At 31.3% G+C, this 19,620-nt stretch overlaps 1 protein-coding gene across 1 annotated transcript; it reads right to left on the reverse strand.

Moving 5' to 3' along the window:
- LOC104767772 lies at positions 14,326-17,683 on the reverse strand. Its single transcript, XM_010491754.1, has 7 exons — positions 16,765-17,683; positions 16,450-16,602; positions 16,186-16,301; positions 15,584-16,089; positions 15,077-15,361; positions 14,879-14,984; positions 14,326-14,793 (listed from the first exon to the last, which is right to left on the reverse strand). Exons 1-7 carry the CDS (start codon positions 17,681-17,683, stop codon positions 14,326-14,328), a joined length of 2,553 nt encoding a protein of 850 aa, XP_010490056.1.

A 19,620-nucleotide genomic window follows, 5' to 3' on the forward strand; every position in this document is an offset into this window, starting at 1 on the left:
ACACTTGTGCTTGCAAGTTGCAAGCCTATGACTACGTTATAATTTAAGGTTTGTATATTCTTTTTGCTTTCTTTCAAAAAGTTTTGGTATGGTTGTTAATTTATCTTTACTAATTTACAGGTCTCGTATTAAAGTAGAATAGGCAGAAGAGAAAAAAAAATCACTCTTGTGGTGTTCTCCAATAAAAATGCCATAACTAAATTTTGCTATTTTACAAAAATCATCGCAGGATTTTAAACTTAACAAATCACAAAGATGGAGGCATATGTTTTTCTTAAGCTCTAGTCCGTAACCTACATATAAAGTACACTAAGAATAATTAATCAATAATTCAATTAACAACATATAGTGAGATCGTCATCATCATATTCATAATTACAAAATGATCAGGTATAAATAATAGTAAACAATTACCCGGACTTCTGGCACAGGTGTAGGAAGACAGTGGACAAAAAGATATGAGGAGGAGGATAGTAAAACAAAATGCTACTAAGGTTTTTGTAGTGATGGTCATTCTAATGATATTCTCCCAAACTTTTTATAATAACGAGTGTTTTTTTTATTACCAAGACTGATTATTATTGTAATCTATAATATTAATTGGGGAGCATACTTAAAAAAAAAAAAAAAAAACAATATCATATATCCATGTTGCCAATCAGACCTAATTGTCTGCATAATATTAGAAAAAATCAAAATTCCGATTAACCAAAAACCAAAAGTTCAAATCTTAAAAGTATAGTATATAATTCCGAAATTATCTCCATATAACCTCCCAAATCTCAATAATAACCATATCTAACAACATATTTAATATAACAAAAAAATAATCTTCCTAAAATAAAGCTAACTATCTTCACTAATATCTACCTAATTAAAATCGCAATAGATATTTCTAAATTTATGCCGGTAAATTAATTAGGTTGTTCAATATGGAAAAATATAATACGTTATTTACGGAAATATTACTAATTCATGGATTAAAACTAATCTTATTAAGATCGTCCAAAATTTTAGCATATTCCACAAATTTTGGGTTTAAACTTTATCCTGAAAATATATTATTTAAGATTTCATCATATATTGAATCCTAAAATAACAACCAACTCTCGCCTATAAATACAATAGTCGAAATCAATACTCAAAATATACTCAAAGCTTTCACTACATATCTAAAAGATTTTAACTGCTTTCACCAAAATGGCCAGCTATTTGGTTTTACAATCCTTGCTAAAATTTTTAGTGCTAATGTAATGTTGAAGATGATTGTTGTTAAAAGGTAAACAATTCATATTGCGTAGTTATCAGATTCCTTTATCGGTTATTGACAATTCAAATCATTGAATATTGATGATTTTTCTTATTTTCAGATTCCTTTATCGGTTATTCACAATTCAAATCATTGAACAATTCAATTCAACCTGAATGTCAAGAGCAAGCAGCTGGACTATTGGTGTTACTTAAAACGTTTTATAATTTCACATTAATTGTTTAGAACAGTGTAAGCATTTAAAATGGGTTTTGGAGCTTTGTGTTGTTTGCTGTTTTTTATTTTTTTACAGTTTTATTCTTGCATTTTAAAACTGTAACTAACCTTTCACATATTAAATTTTGAAGAGATTATATAACAGATACGATTGACACCACCTTCTTCTAATTTTTATCTCCATTTGGGTAATACTGACCTTTTTTTTTTACCTGAAACAAAAGAGGCTGATTTGCTTTTAATCGTTTTACTGGTACAATTGAATTTATAAAGTATTTGATCAAGTACTCATCTTTTTGTTTCTTTCCTTTCTCGAAAAGTCGTAAATGTTATGATGTCTAGAGTAAATAATCCTGTATAAAAGCAAACTTCACTATATTCAAACAAGTACATGATTAAGACTGAACCTAAAAAATGAAAAGCTTAAAATGACATAGAGCTGCTATTGTTCTTACTATATAAACTTCTAGATAAAGGGTATATAAATTAATCGCATTTTCTTAAGACCATAAGAAAAACACATAACAAATCTATAAATATGGTAACTAAAATAACCTTATTGCCGATGGTAATAGTGATTGAAGGACCTTTTCTTCTTTCCATAATAATGAGTTGTCAATAAGACCTTATTGGGAATTATATAGAACACAAATAGTGATCTTATTATACCCGGGATTGAAGTCGCAACAAATGAAGGTAAATTTACAATGGACTTCTTTAGTTTTGGCCATCAATGCTTGGGGTTAAACTAAATTAGTCAAATTTATATTATTAATACAAAATTTAAATATCATAGATCTTCTCATCATTTTTAATAAAAAGTAAATTTAATTAAAAATTACTAATTTTATATAATTTACATCTGCAAAAATTGCATCTACAGTAATACGGTATAATACTTTCTATACTTGATTTTTTTTTTGCACATAAGTATTTAGGATTAAGGTCTAAACTGTTAAAGAATATTATAATCCACGGGTTCAGTGGACGGGTTAAGCATAGAAACTTTTTTATTTGTAAAAAAATTATTATATATTAAGAAATATGAGTATTGCTAAAATATGTTTAAAAGATTAGAAAATTTAATAATTAAAAACTTAAATATGAGTTTTGTTGTTTTATATCTGGTTTGATAATCCACGAGTTTTACAGAAATCTAGCTTATCACTAACTCGGTTTACACGTAATCCCCCGCTTCATGTCGATCTAAAGCGATTATTATTTCAAACATTCAAAAATTTGATGAATGCAAACTAAAGATATGTGTGAGTCTAAATCTCTTACCTATTTTTTTTTTATATTTGTTGAACTAAAATTTATAATCTTAAATAAATATTAAAACCAAAGTTCTAAGATAACAAAACATGATATACATGGGACGGGACTAGAGGTGTCAAACGGGCTGGCCCGTGTTCATTTGGGCCGTCCGCAACGGGCAATTTCTATTTTCTGGACCGCAGCGGGTTGGCCCGCTAAGCCCGCAAACATTAAAGTTATGTCCAAGCCCGCCTCGCTAAGCCCAACGGGTTAGCGGGTTGGCCCGCAGACCTAAATAATATATTAAAAAATAAAATAAAATTAATAAAAAATATATTAAAATAAAGTAAAAGTAATAAATAATAATGTAAAAAATAATTTTAAATAAAATTAATGTTTATATTAATTTTTTACTGATGTATTAAGTTTTTTACATTAAATTATTTGTGTTACCACATATTTTTAAAAGATATATATTTAAAATTATATAAAAATAATTATGTATCTATATTAAATATTTATTTTTATTTAATATTTGAAGACCGCTGGCCGACACGCCAACCCACGGGTATAATCCGCTAAAGCCCGCAATCCGTTTGGGCCAGACCCGCAAAGCCCGCTTTTTAACGGGCTTAATATTTAGTGTCCATACCCGCCCGCTGAGATACTATTTGGGCTAGGCCCGCGGGCATGGAGTCCGCTTGAGACCTCTAGGACGGGACGGTTCTCTGATCCAAAATAGCTATACCATATTTTTCTTACTATTGTTTTTTCATATAGTGATTTTCTTACTTATAACAGTTGCAAATCCGATCATTTCTTTTGTCCAAACCAAATTAAAAATAAATTAAATACTAAACTGGTACAAATTCTGGTTTTGAATCTAATAACATTTCCAAAATGTCTTCGAAAAAAAACTACACTTATGTATTGTAAACATAATAATAATTTTAGTTTTTAAAATTAATTCCGCACGTACATGCGGGTCCAAATCTAGTATAGATTAAGATCACAAAATATGGTATTTGTCTTTTTTTTTTGGTCAAAGATGCAAAAAAATCTTACAATTTTGAAAAATTTATTTCCCTATAAATCTAATATATTAAATGAATAGTCGAAAGGGCTCACAACCAATCTCACAAAAATTGACGTCGTTTACCCTTAATGAAATTGCCCTTAAAAAAATTTCGGACTAGCTTTTCTTCTCTATTTAGGTTGCTGAAACGCACCACATTTATCCTCAAACTTAAGATTACTAATTTGCCATTAATGAACTGGACCTTTATACCCTTTTGATTAATTAAAAATTTTAAAAGATTAATTTTCTTAATTATCTAATCTATATAATCGTCAAAACGTGAGTTTTAAAAATTATAAAACCCTAAAACCCTGAAATAATGGGCTTAATAGAAAACCCAACGAAAATATACCGACCTATTCGAAACCCTAAAATTATAGGTTGTTAATTAATATAAATAGGTACAACCCTAACCATTCTCCATAATTCGAAATCTTCAAAAAAGAAAAAAACCCTAAATTACTATCATGTTCTCGAAATTATATTTGTATTATAATCTTGATGATCTTTAATATGGTTTTTTCGTATTCGTGTTCGTGTTCTAATTATTCATATTCTATTTCTGTAGTATTTGTTTGGAACGCAAGTTCAAGCATTACCAAAACTTTGTGTATGATTTTTTTACTTCTTATATTATGTTGTATATTTTACTTGATTTATTTCAAGTTTTGTAAAACAAATTATACTAATTCTTATGTTTCAGGTGAGTTAGTAGATGGCCGTGATCTTAGTTCTATGTGCCCGCACATGAAAATTAGGTATTTTTTTTGAATACCTAAACTTATTTCCTTTATACCTTGATGATGGTAAATTAAAAGGCTCATGTTATAGTTGCAGGAAAAATTCTGAAGATGCTAATATTAATGAGAGGTGTTTGGTAATTTTAATAGTAAACTATTTTATCATCGTTATTGAAATTTATTCATGTGTTTCTGGCTCTAATAAATAAATATAAATCAATAGGTAGAGGTGGCGAAGTCTATCGAACATTTTTCTTTGATTTCTACTTCGTCATCGTTGCTAAGAGGTATGTTGCTAAATTTAAAATTCTTTTGTTAATATTATAAATATTTTCTATGATTTAAATTAAAACATTATTTAGATGAATCTATCAATGATCGTATGGTGAAAATCAGGTATTGTTTAAATTTTTATAAGAAAGATTATTAATATTATATATTTGATTCAGAAAATCATACTAATATTTGTAGTTACTGATTATTGTTGCAGAAAGGCTATGATTGGTGCTAATAATATCCCAACATCTATGGTATAATCTTAAATAAATGATTTTGTTATTGTTTAAAATTTTCTACTCTTATTTTCTCGGATATAACATAATTTATTTTGATTAATTAATCAACAGATGAAAGATGCAATGTCAGCAATACGTCTTACGGCTATTGCTCAGTAGTGGTTTATGTTAAAAAAAGCAGTCTTAACCCTAATTCTTTGATGAAATAATGTTCTAACGTTTGTTACTAATTGCTTAGTTTGGTATTAACACGGTAAAAATTTGTGTTTAAAAGTCACCCTGATACTAATTATTTTAGAAAAACGTGATACTAGCGTTTATTCGTAATTCTTGAACTCTAACCCTATTTTTTTGTTATTATCTGCTGAGAAGGTATTGATAGCAAAGAATATAATTCGTTTCCTTTCCATTTAAGATACACGGTAGTTACCTAAAATATATTCTTATTAAAATTTATTATATCTAGTATATGAAATTTTATTATTTTTAAAATAGTCTGCATATGGAAGAAGAAATGATAGGTGTCGTAGCAAATATTCTGGATTGAAGAGAGTAGAGGAACATAATTTAGATAATAGTATGATAAATGTTCTGAGATCTTATAATTGCTGTTTTTTGGATATTGTTTTAGATGAATGAATATTTTATGAAATAAGAATATTTCTATAAAGATTTTTTTAAAAAATTTAAAATTAACGGTACTTTATAATGTCGATCTATAAATAAATGAGATGAGACGTGTTAACAATGAGAAATGTGAGTACTGAAATGCAATTATTAACAATACAATCGACCAGGAACCAAAGTTCTTGATCATAATTATGTAAATTTCAATATGTCGTGAGATTATATATTTTAAATTCCGAAATTGTATATATGAATGAGAGAAGAAAACAAGATAATTACCCGTATTAATTTTATGAAAATATTTTATATATATAACGTTTTCAGGCTATATTTTTTAAAATGTGATAAATAATATTTTCAATATTTTGTAGATTATTTTTAAGTTAATGTAAGATTGTTAATTTAAAATAATATTTACAATTTTTATGATGAAATATAAAAATTTATTAATTTTACATTATGTAAAGTAGGGTGGATAAACTTAAGAAGTAATCCATATTCAAAACAGTATAGAATACGGTGTAATATCACAATTAATGTAAAAATAGAAAATGTAAAATACACATTAAAAACCGTAATGATAAACATTAAGAAGTTTACTATTATCTGTAAAATAAAGGGAAGTGTAAAGATATTTATGTCTGGAGATCTTTACAAATTATTTAAATGATTTGTTAAACATATATTCATAAATATCACTTACACAAAATGTAAATTAAATATATTAAATTACATATATATATATATATATATATACGTCTATTCGACTCTTTTGACTTTCAACCTAAATCAAAGAAGAAAACAAAAAAACAAAAAAACAAAAAAACAAAAAACTATGGTTAGGTATAGCCTTTTCGATGATATTTCACGTTGGAATTCTTCAAAATATGAATGGAAAATTCGTGTGAAGGTATTGTGTCTGTGGAAAGAGAAAGGTCCAAGTTTGAAGATGGTTTTATCTGATATTAAGGTATGTAGTTTATTCTAATCATAAGCTCATTATATATTTCAAAAATAAAGCTTATATGCTTATACCTGAAAGTTATAAATTACAAGCTTTGAGTATATTGTTTTTACATATAAAATTATATTATGTGACAATTATTAATTCTATGTTTTATTAGGGTGTAAAGGTCTAATGTTCCTTTCGTGGAGATGTTTAGGATCGTTTTGTCTCAAAGTTCAACGTTGTTGATTGGCCTGATTTTGAAGACTTTAAGGTTGTTGATCAGTATGGTTCATGTTTAGCTACCACAAATTGTTACAAAATTGTTATTTTGTATAATACCAAGATCAAAGAGAATTCAATTGTTGGAGGGGAAGATTTCTATAATTTTGTCGATTTCAAACTCATTAATGATGGTATCCAATGTGAAGATTACTTAGTGGGTGAAGAATTATTTTCGTTATTTTAATATTAAATTCAATTATTATTAGTAAATCTTTGTATCTGAACTAATTTAGATTTTATACAGACGTCATCGGTGAGGTTGTCAATGTTGGGGAATTCAGCTGTAATTTCAGGAAATTAAAACAAAAAAAGGAAATCAAGGGGTTAGAAAATCATGAGAAACATGTGGACGTAACACAAAGTGACAATATTTGTATGTTGTTTAAGTATTTTACTTGATTTGGTTTAGATAAAAAGAAAAACACTTTTTATCATGATCACTCAGAATCAGATTGCACAGTCTTTGAAGAATCTGATGATGACAGTGATGTTGGAGATCATGACGATGATGATTATATACAAGAAGTAAGCGATGAGGAAGATGATGTTTGTTATGATACAATGGATGAAGAAGAGGATGATACTGAAGAAGAAACTGATGATAAGGGCGAATACCAATCGGATAATAGTGATACTGATGATCATAATGAGGATAAATATGTCCAAGATTTAGAGGAGGATGAGATGCAAAGTACTGAAGAAAATCTTGAAATAAATAATAGAGCAGAGGATTACTCAATTAACCACAAAATCTCTTTTGATCTTTATGATTTCAGGTAAATTATAATACTCATATATATATATATTTTATACATAATTATGATTTTGAATTATATTTTTAATTATTGCAATTTTAGTGGAACCCTAATAAGGTGTGAATTATTCGAAACATCGGTACAAAATTCTACGATACTTATAAATCTTTCCGGGGTGATCGCTTAATTTGTGTTATTCGTTGGGGTGTTATTGAAGTTTTCCAAAGTAAACATTCAATTTGATGATATTTATTGCTCAGTTTTGTTGATCAGTTATTAAAAGAATTAATTCAGTTATAATTTTGCAGGAAAAAGAAGTATATCTTCTACAGTTTGTATGCAAATAAAATTCAATCCGCAAATTCCAGAGGTGGTGAAAATGATGGAATTGTAAGATTATCATCTCTGTTCATTCTATATATTATATTAGATGAAAACATTATAGAATTTCGTTTATATACTTTTTTCATATATTAATTAACTAATTTATAGGAGACCAAGGAAGAGGACTCACAAATAGAAGACTGACTTGCTCATTTTGTTTGGCTTATTAGGGATTTTAGGGGGGTTTTCATTATTTTCTATTTTAATAATAGATGGATTATAATTTTTTGTTTTAATATAAATGAAAGTTTAAATTTATTTACAGATATCGATTTATTATTTCCTTTTAACAATATTTTGATACAAATATATATTATACATATTTTGATAAAAATATCTACGTATAAAATACTTACAAAAAAATGAAAAGATAAAGACTTTGAAGTTTCCAATAAAGTCTCAACAAAAATCGTAACAAAGATACGATAGCCCAATGCATGATAAAAAAAAGATGTCAGCATGCAAGTTGAAAAATGTAAAAAATAGTCATGCAATTTGAAATTTAGAGTTTCGAACGTCCAGTTAAATTTTTTTAAATAAAGTATTTATAAAAAACAAAAACATTGTTCATTCTTATCGAACATAGACTCATGCAGCTTTCCCTGTGTAGACCACGGGTTTTTATACAATCCACACAAATCTAGAACTCTGATTCTTATAATCTTTATCTTCTTTGGTCTATAAATATATGAACTACAAATAAATTATTGTAGTATTTGAAACTTCTCTATGAAACATCTCCTTGCTTCTAAATACACAAAAAAAAAAGAACCCAAACAGGATGGTGCTGTACTTAAAGATATGAATCCTACATTACGTAACCCGAAAGTTGCTGTGAAAATTCTTAGAGAATGTCCACCTCATTTTATTCAAGGACAGCCTTATTATTAAAGTTTGATTTTGGTAGACGAGAGGGTAATTCTTCTTCCTCTTTTCATTTAACCGTAATTATTTTAAATTTCAAATGAGAAGTACAAGAAAAATAAATAAATAAAAATGATAATTTGTTCTTCTATTATAGGGAAATAGGATTGATATCAAGATAGATGCAGATCGTTATGTAGAAAGTTATTATGGAAACATCAAAGAAAGAGACTGATATGAGATTTCTGAATTTTTAGTGATTGAAGGTCAGCAATCATCCTGAAACTCAAACAATCCGTTTGAGATCTTGATCCAGGATAACACAAAAATGATACCAATATATCCGCGAAGCACTGACAATTTTTCCTTCTATTTGATGCATTGAAAATGCGTAATTCTACGCCTGAGGAGAAGAATTGTTGTGTAGGTAAGTTTTTTTATTTAAGTAATCTTAAGATGATGAATTTGTTTTGATTTGTTTTTTTTTGTTGGAATTATTTTTATGTTAGATGTCATAGGAATGGTGTTAAATGTAAACGAGCCACGGGCGATTAATTTCCTTGAACATCAAAATGGCTATATTTCAGAGAATCAAGTGGTGACTTTCACTATCCTTGAATACAAGTAAGAGAATATTCAAAACTTTCGATAACATTTTAAATACAATATAATAATATTTAACATAATTCTTGATTAACTAATTCAGAAATAATTTATTTTTTAAAGTGGCCTAGAGATTGAATGTGTTGTTGTTGGTTCGGTTTGTAATGCATTTCTTGATAAATGGAGAAAAATAGTTTTCTCCCCTACCTATGCTAATCAACCAGTAATGTGTACTCTTCTGTTTTGGAGGATCTCTGTTTACGAAGGTACTGTTTAGTAATCATCTTATATACCACTTAAAACTATCATTTTCTAACTTAAAAATTACATTGATAAGTATGCAATGTCTGATGTCTGAATTACGATGTTCAAAGGTCAAACTTGAAGATGAAATGGCAGGAATCAATACGGGAGATATAATGTAATGTCCTTAATTTAAATAAATTTAGAGTAAACACTATTATTCGTGAAATTAAAACCTGAAACGTTTTCTTTACAGGCGATGGCTAGACGTCGAGTCCAGTGATGAAGACTAAATAGATTAACACTACAAGAAAAGTGAACATTTATAGCACGGGATTTTCGCTATAATATGTTATTAATAGCGTTTTAGTAACTGCTGTGTCATCCAGAGCTGTGGTAGAGGTCACCCCTACAATAGCACATTTCTAATGCAATGATATATATAGATAACATAACGTTTTCTGTATGCTGTTAATTATTATACTATAGCAATATATTTTTGGGTAATGTTTTTTTTGGTAGCTCTTACTATGTGCTACGAAAGATCTCCGTATAATGGCAAAGATTTTATGCTGTGATATATCTTATCATGTAGTGCTATAATATATGTTGATACGATGGCTTATGGATTTTGCCATACTTAATTTATTAATAGCTACGAATATGCTGTAATATAGTTTTTGAGAGCTAATGTTTAGCGCTATAATATATGAAGATAACATTTTTTTTTGCTGTTATATGTATTTTAATATAGCTATCTATTATTACAATTTGCATAATATAATTAATAAAATAGAAATCCTTCACTACACAAGTCTGAATCCAAAATACCATATAACATAAGTCTGAAAGCATAAAATTAATAAGTCTGAATCCAAAAGAAGCAACATAAGTCTGAAACCAATATAGCATAAAACATAAGTCTGAATCCAAAACACATAGTTCTTTAACATATTCTTAAACTAAACAAAAGTAGCTAGTTAGACTAGCTGGACCAAAGTTGCTTCACTCCCTGCAAAGAAAATTTCTTTCATCATTAGTTTTGTAATAACATCTGCATAACATGTATACTCAACTCACAATCATCAATTTCTAACACTTACCTCAGTTTCTACCCGTCAATAGACAACCAATTTATCAGTTGGCCAAGCGATAGGTGAACCAAGTGCATCTCTCATAAACTCGATCTCATCTGATGTCTTCCAGACTGCTGCATCATCTACCTTCACTTTTTCAATCCAAACACTAGCAGCATTAGGACCCAATGTAACAGAGTGGACCTTATGCTCCGGGTCAGTTTTATGAACACGTCCCTCAGCAACAATCCGCTTCTTTCCGCTAATATCCATCAGCTTACACTTCTGATTTTCCTTCATACCTCCACCTATGTTTTTCCTCTGACATGTTTACAATATAAACCATTTAACAAAGAGAGAATACTAACTATAATAAATTCATAACATGTGTTGTTATTTACCAGAGATCTCCGAAGAGGGGACTGTGAAGTTAGTTCAATTTCAGTTGCAGGAGATTTTGAACCTTTTGTTAGAGACTTCTCTCCTGATTTAGGATCTGCTGCAGATGATTTCTCCTTTGATGTTGCTGCAAATTTTTGACCTGATGATGTAGACTTCGTCTTTGTTGCTGCAGATTTTTGACATGTTGCTGTAGTTGTATCAATATGGGACTTCTCACCTGTTTCTGTAGATTTTAGAACTGCTGATGCTGATTTTTTTCCTGATTGATCAATTGATGCAGATTTATGAACTGGAGCTTTCTGACATGCTCCATCTGTGTTGGTGTTTTCAAATACAACTTTGCAATAAGGCCATGCAACAAAAGACAGTAAACAATCCTCAAGGTATGTCACTTCCATTGTAGCCCTCCATATAAATGTCTCGGACTGATGCACCTCATCAACAAATACTTTAACAGCCTTTGGTCCGATTGGAAGTCCATTCACCAATGCCTTTGGATCTTTTGATAGCCAACGTCCTTCAGCAACAACTACATCATCATTCGAGTAGTTTGCATTTGTTCAATGAATCTTTCCTTGTACCCTGTCAAACATTGTGACAATAATCTAAGTATGTTAACTGATACTAATCAAGTCATGACAAAGTAAAAAAACCTTTACCAGTGTTGCAATATCATCTTGCTGCAGCTCCTGTTCTAGATTAACACACTTTTTGGCAGGCCAGGCAATCATATGCCCAACATCGTTCTCAATTGTGAAAATTTGATGAGCAGGTCTCCAAAGGGATGCTTCTGGTATAGTAGCAGTCTCAACAAGTACTTTAAGATCGTAAGGGCCTAATGGACTGTTATTCACCATATCCTTTGGATCAGAAGAAATAATGCGTCCCTCAGCAACGTTTGCATAATCACCAGCCCAATCAATCAAGACACACTTAGGTTGTGATCTTTTGTTCACACTCTACAAAATAGTTAGTAGAATAAAAACATGTCATATTCTAAGTAATTATAAAAAAATCTGTATACTTACTTATAAATTACAATACTTACTCTTGCTGCTGAGTTTTCACCAGTCTCAGTTTCTTGTCTCTATAACATATACAAAAAGTTATTAATTCGAACATATAATAATATAGCAGTTAACCAAACAAAAAGAAAGCCTCTAGCTAACCTGGTTCTTTAGTTTGTCAATCTCATCTCGTACCTCATGGACTGTTTGCTGGAGATGTATTTGATTCTCTTGCATTTCAGTAATAATCTTATGCTTCATTTGGAAACAAGATAGTTTGGTTTTGTTCATGTTTCTACCCATTGCCTTCATTCGACCAAGATTATCAGGACCTAAAAGTTGGGTAAGAGCATCTCATGGTCCATATGCTGTACTTGATGGACTACCAACAGACTTCATAAGTTCAGCTGCCTTTTTCTGCAAATCATAATTTATATATATTTATATGCTAATATGTAACAGCAATCATAATAAAATAAAAACTACAACTGATTTAAAAATAAATTAATTTACAGATTTAAAAACAACTCACAATCTTTTCAGCAGCATTAGTATTCACTGGTGTCCCATCCTTTTTGGTACGCGACTTCACCCACACATCTAACCTTGTCACTTCAGATGGGTCTGAACTATTTTGTTTCTATACCAAAAAACTGTCTTTATCAGTTGAAAGAAAATTAAAACTTATGAGAAGTAGCAACATAATTTTAGTATGTTTACCAACTCTTCAGTTAGTCTAGCAATTCCTTTGCGACTTGTAGTGTGAGGAATTTGTTTCTGCCTTCTTGCCTTGTAGCTATAGCTCACCACCTAACAAATTAAATGATTGTTAATATTGATATACTATCTCAGAAAAAACTTAACTGAAATTTAATACCTTAAATGCAGCACTTGTTTTGAGCTTGGCAAATTTACACCAATCAGCTGGTTCCACATTCTTAGGCCGCAGCTTCATCCTTTCATGGTGATTCTCAGCTTCCCTAATAGCCTTAACCAATATTGATTTCGATGACCTCCATATACAATTCATCTGATGAAGCGCTGCAGTCTTTTGGTACTCCTCATCTAATTCAATCCTGGCCTACAATCAAATAAAGGACAAAAGTATATTAAATTTATAAACTGAAATCCAGACATTATAACTTAATTAAATATCAATGTAAATAACCTATCACCTGGACAGATTTCCAGAGAATTGTCTTCAAATCTTCAGGGACTTTTGGCCAACAGGGAATTATGAACGGAACGTGTTCTCGTATCAATTCACCCATGTATGAGGCCATCTTAATTGATCCTTTACCGATTGGATCCCCCATGAGATTGTAGTCTACTCGTATCCTATCATTTGGATTCTTGGCGATGTCTTTCATCCTTGTTGGTCCTCGCTTTTCTTACGCTTAGGTTGAACTTCTTCGGATAATTGAACCTCACCTTCAAGCTGTTCATCATCATTCAATCCTTTCTCAGCATTTGGATCATCTACCATCTGCTCATCTTCTATATGATGTTGGTCCGCTAAATGTTCTTCAGGTGGTGGGTTAATAGTACACACGTATTCTGCTTCATCATTGTCTTCCTGAGTTTTCTTATTCTTCTTTGTTGCTCTACCCTTCTTGTTAGTTCCCATGTTAATTCACCTGAAAAGACTTAAGACAATGTGTCAATAACAACCAAACAACTAAAAACAAACAATGAACAATCAGACATATATCAGACAAGCAAGAAAAACAAGAACTAAAATACACAATCTGCAAATAACCTGAATAAGAACAATGATCACCAAGGTAATGCAAATAGAATTCAAACCAAACAGATTTATAAGAAAAAGAAAAAACCAACCTTTAGAAATATATAAAGTTATCATATATATAATTAGAATTTTCATAGCTAAACATAGCTTAAAAGAAAACACAAACCAATTAGTTTCAAACATATATCCCTTCACAATCCCTACTGGCTGTCTCAGCTTCATCTAAATTAACTTCCATATCAACAGTTGATGGCAATGGCCCAATGTCTACAACTCCATCATCAAACTCATTACTGATGTATCTTCTTCAAGGACCTCTCATAACAACATACCAACTTGATGTCTCGTCTTCCCTTGAGTAGAACACTTGCTTTGCTTGCGAAGCTAAAATATATGGATCTCTTAAGAATGAGATCTGACTATGATTCAGGTTAACTAGTGTGAAACCATCATCTACCTTCACTCCATTGCCCATTACTGCCCATTGACACCGGAATAGAGGAACGTAAAAAACATTATAATCCAGCAGTATAATATCTGTTAATCTGCCGTAGTATGAGACCATAACAACTACTTGTGAGGTGTCTTTCGCACTAGACCTACATACTGCTGTAGCCTCATACAAGATCCCACTATTCTGACTTTTCCTATCAACTGAACTAGTGTGAAACCGTTGCCCATTAACAATATATCCTGTATACGACCGAGTAGAACTACGTGGACCATAAGCCAACCATTTAAGTGTTTCTTCATGTATATCTGAATCAAGCGAGATCTACCAAAAAAATAAAAAACAAATCAGACACATACAGTCAAAAACATAATATAAATGCAGAAAATTAAGATAAATTATAACTTGCCTTTTTTTTTAGCCAATCCACAAACTTTTCTGTATGCATCTTCCATAAATGTGATGCATCAGATCTACATCTCCCATTTGAGTCTTGAAGGTACTGAAGGTGCTCACTTGTACAAGTTTAATAATAAGAATTAATAATCATACATATTTTAGAAAAAAGAAAAGGTATGACAAGTGAAATAGAAAAACAGAAACTTACTCGACATAAGGATCAACAATAGCCACGTTTTGTATAACAACAAGGTGGGCAATTTTCGTCTCCATTTCAGTAAGAGTAATTGAAGTGCTTACAGATATTGGGCGACCCTCTAGTATAGAACTATTCTCATATTCAGTGTTTCTATCTAGTTTTTCCTCTACATTTGTAGTCTTCTTCAAAAATTCACTACAAAAGTGAATGCATTCTTCAACGAGATATGACTCGGCCATACACCCCTCAGGTTTTGCCGGGTTTCTTACAAAATCTTTAAGAACCATCATATACCTGAAAAGTGTAAAAGTAGATTAGCAACAAGACATTGATTATCCCAAGACAGCTCAATACAAGAAAAGATAAACAATTACCAAAAGAAAGACAAGTTACACCTTTCAAATGGGTACATCCATCTAAAATGGACTGGTCCACCTAGTCGTGCTTCTCTTCCTAGATGTACTGTCAAATGCACCATTATATCAAAGAAACTTGGAGGAAAAAAATCTTTCAAACATGCAGAGCATTCCAACGATCTCAGCTTCCATTACCAAAAGCTGCTCTCTATCAATTACTCGCTGACACAACTGGTTGTAGAATTTGCATAAGGTTACAATTGCTATCCTAGGACCTTTTGGTAACAAACCTCTAAGTGCAATAGGAAGTAGCTGTTTCATTAAGACATGATAATCGTGTGATTTCAGACCGGTGATCTTACAGTCATCTAATGATACACCTTTCGATATGTCTGAACAGTAGCCATCTGGTCCTTTGAAGTCAAAAATTCGCCTACAAAAGACTTTCTTCTCTGTCTTCGACAATGACCTAGGAGCTGCTGGAAGGTATGTTATTTTTCCTTTTGTTTTAGGATGCAAATCCTTTCTAATACCCAGATATTCCAGATCCTTACGTGCCTGAAGACCATCTTTTGATTTCCCACAATGTAGCAAAGTAGATACAATACTTGCAGCCACATTTCTCTCCACATGCATTACGTCTAAGTTATGCCATACCGGAAGATTCTAACCAACACATACAAGAACAAAACGAAAATTAAAAAAAGTTTAATTGATAAAATATGAAACTGAAATAATCATGATAGTAAATTATTAGCATACCTCCCAATAAGGTAGATTGAAAAAAATAGATCTTTTCTTCCATCTAGATAACTCATCCTCGTCTACTTCTATTTCCTCATCTTCATCCTCAGATAAATCAGTGGATAATATCCTCACTATCAAACATCATTCCAATACAATCTGTACTTTTCCTCTTACGGACAGATTTTTTCAGATTTCCAAAGTCATTCTAGAAATTTTTCAGGTTTTGAGAAATTTTCTGGCCACTTAATATCCTTCCCTTTCTCCCATGTTCAGCTTTACCATCAAACCACGACTTCTTTCCTCTGAAACTATGTGTTGGTGGCAAACCCTTTCTATGACTCATGTAGACATGTTTTCGGCTGAACTTTAACCACATGCTGTTTGTATTTTTCCCACATAAAGGACAGCCCATTTGACCCTTTACTTTGCATCCTGCAAGATTCCCATAGGCTGGGAAATCACTAATTGTCCAAAGCAACATTGCCTTAAGAGTAAAAGTAGATTTGCTGAAGGCATCATCTATCAACTCTCCATTGTTTCAGAGATGAATTAGATCCTCTATAAGAGGTTATAAGTATACATCAATGCTATTACCAGGTTGTTGTGGTCCAGGAATCAATAGCGTAAGCATGATGTTCTCATTCTTCATACACAAATCCGGTGGCAAATTGTAGTTTACTAGCAAAACAGGCCAACAACTATACTTGGTGTTCTTCATATTATATGGATTAAATCCATCTATGGAAAGTCCAAGCCGCATGTTTCTTTCTTCAGCTGCAAAAGAAGGATACTTGTCGTTCATATGATTCCAAGTAACTGAATCTACAGGGTGTCGAAGTTTTCCATCACTGCTCTTGTTAGTGAAATGCCATCTTAAATCCTTGGCTGTTTTCTCTGATCTGAACATTCTCTTCAGCCTTGGTATAATCGGAAAGTATCTTAATACTTTCTGTGGAACACCTTTGTTTACTTCACCAGGTTGCATGTTAGTCTTCCACCTAGAAGTCTTGCATTTAGGACACTTATCAAGCGTCTTGTACTTTTTTCTGAATAGAGAACAATCATTGACGCATGCATGAATCTTCTGGTAACCAATGTCAAATGATTTCAGAAATTTCTTCATCTCGTACAGTGATGTGTGTAGCACATTATCCTTTGGTAACATCTTCAACAATGTTTCTAGCAGGTCATTGAAGCTCTTATCAGACCAACCGTTCTGTGACTTGATTCTGAATAGTGTTACTATAGCCGAGAGCTTACTTGGATACAAGGGTGTTTCAGCATCTGCAAGTTTTGCAAGAAAATCATATTTTTTCTTCTCTTCAACCTCTCCACTATCACCTAAGTCAACCATATTACCAAACTCGTCAACCATAAACTCATCAGCTGCTTCATATAACCTAAAAATCTCATCATTCCACTTGTTGAATCTGCTGTCACTGTCACCTTCAACCGCTGAATTCAATTCTTCATGATGATACCATACAGATTGTAGCTTATATGCCTCATCCATTCCCCTTATAACAAGGTGATCAACTACAACACTTTTTGAGTGACGATCTATATTACGGCAGTCAATGCAAGGACATATAATCAAATCAACGTCTCCCAAAGATGCAGCCACATCTCTTACAAAATTTGAAGCCCCTCTTACAAGGACTCTAGACTACACAATAAATTATAGAGTTTGTAATTAAGCTAAATAAATTAATTTGAATTAAAATAAACAATGCAAAATAATAAATAAAATCTGTGAAAATTCAATGGATCAAAAAGCTAGGCCTAGGGAATTTCTCAGGAAATTATGAAATATTAAATCAATCAATAAATTAGGATTCAAGCAATTAAGAACAGATCTAAAACTCTAACCACTTTTGAAAAATAAATCAGTTCTCACTGCAAATATTATCTAGATTTAAAACTAGAAAATCCAAATCTCTTTGCAAAATTCTAGTTAATAAATCAGCCTTAAAAACAGGTTTAAATTGTTCACAAAATTATTATATCAAATCTCTTTGCAAGAAATAATTTTGCTCATCAAAAGGTTTTATCAGAAAAATTAATTATATTCTCATATCAATTTATTTTCCTAGGTTATTAATTCTAGGTAGCGAATCAAGGATTAATAATGAAAAACCAACCTATGATGAAGATCTAGCAAGATAATGAATCCTAAATAAACAGATCTAATAAATCATAAAATCCCTGTGAGAAACCCTGAACCTAACAAGCAAACTACTCAGACATATTCAATGAAGAACAAAACATCTTTTCTGAATAATAAGCAATTAAAATTAAAAGAGTAAAAAGGAGTTCAAGAATTCTTCTCTCAAAGCAGATCTCTCTCTCTCCAAAGCTCTCAAAATCTCACAGGGTTGCAGGAAAAATAAAACTCTCTAGAAAAAGACTTCCTGGTTTACAAAACCTAAAAACTATATATATATGTCCTAAAACACGTCAGGGACTTATGTTATAAATATGGAAAACTTTGGGGCAGAATTGTAAAACTTCCAAAACTAGATTCTTATTGCGGCTAGACATGGTGTCGATCGATACTAAGGCAGTGTCGATCGACACTCCCTCTCTATTCTGACTCCAAGTTCGTTTCTTCGGGATTAATGTTCCAAAATGATCCAAATTGCTCCATTTTGCTCCATCCGTGCCAAAATCCTAGATAACCTGTAAAGACTCAAAAACATCCTAGAAAACAAATCAAAAGACTCTAAAAGACTTCTTATATCATGGTTAAAAACTACCAAAACCATGATATATCAACTCCCCCAGACTTAGCATTTGCTTGCCCTCAAGCAAAACATAAGCTTAGACCTGTGAAAGAGGTTTGAAAACAGGGAACTCACTCAACTGCATGATGATTCTTATTCACACTCTTCATTTTACTTGACTTAAGAACTTACTTCTTATACTTAACTATGATAAGCATCAACATTCCTTACTCAAATCCCACAATCCTCTGGAGTCTCTAGTCTCACCATTGTCATCTCATTACATAAATTAAAGCAAGTACAGGTGAGTTCTTACCTTGGTGTATCGAATCAGTGGCATATGGACTCTCTTCAGGCCAAGACATTCTTCATACATCTCCTTTCCTCTCCCTTTTCTCACTTCAAAGGAGTTGATTCTCCCAATTTTTTTTTTTTTTTTTCAATCAAAGGTGTAAGTGAATATCAGGGTCATTGGTAATTTACCTACCCCTCACTTCCAAGCTTTGTGTGATCATTTGACTCAAGAGTAGAATAATGAGGTCACAGGTAATTTACCTACCTCTCTAAACTGATCAAAATCATCTCATCTTTTATTCTTTTTTTTTTCTTTTAAAGCACTGAAGGGAAGAGAGAGGGGAGACATACTTTGAAAAATTGCACTGTCTTGTATTGCCCGAAGAAGAAGTCTAGTCCACTGATTTCCAACCCCAAAGTAAGAGATTAAGTC

Source organism: Camelina sativa, chromosome 19, assembly GCF_000633955.1.
Source record: "Camelina sativa cultivar DH55 chromosome 19, Cs, whole genome shotgun sequence".
Lineage (NCBI taxonomy): Eukaryota > Viridiplantae > Streptophyta > Magnoliopsida > Brassicales > Brassicaceae > Camelina > Camelina sativa.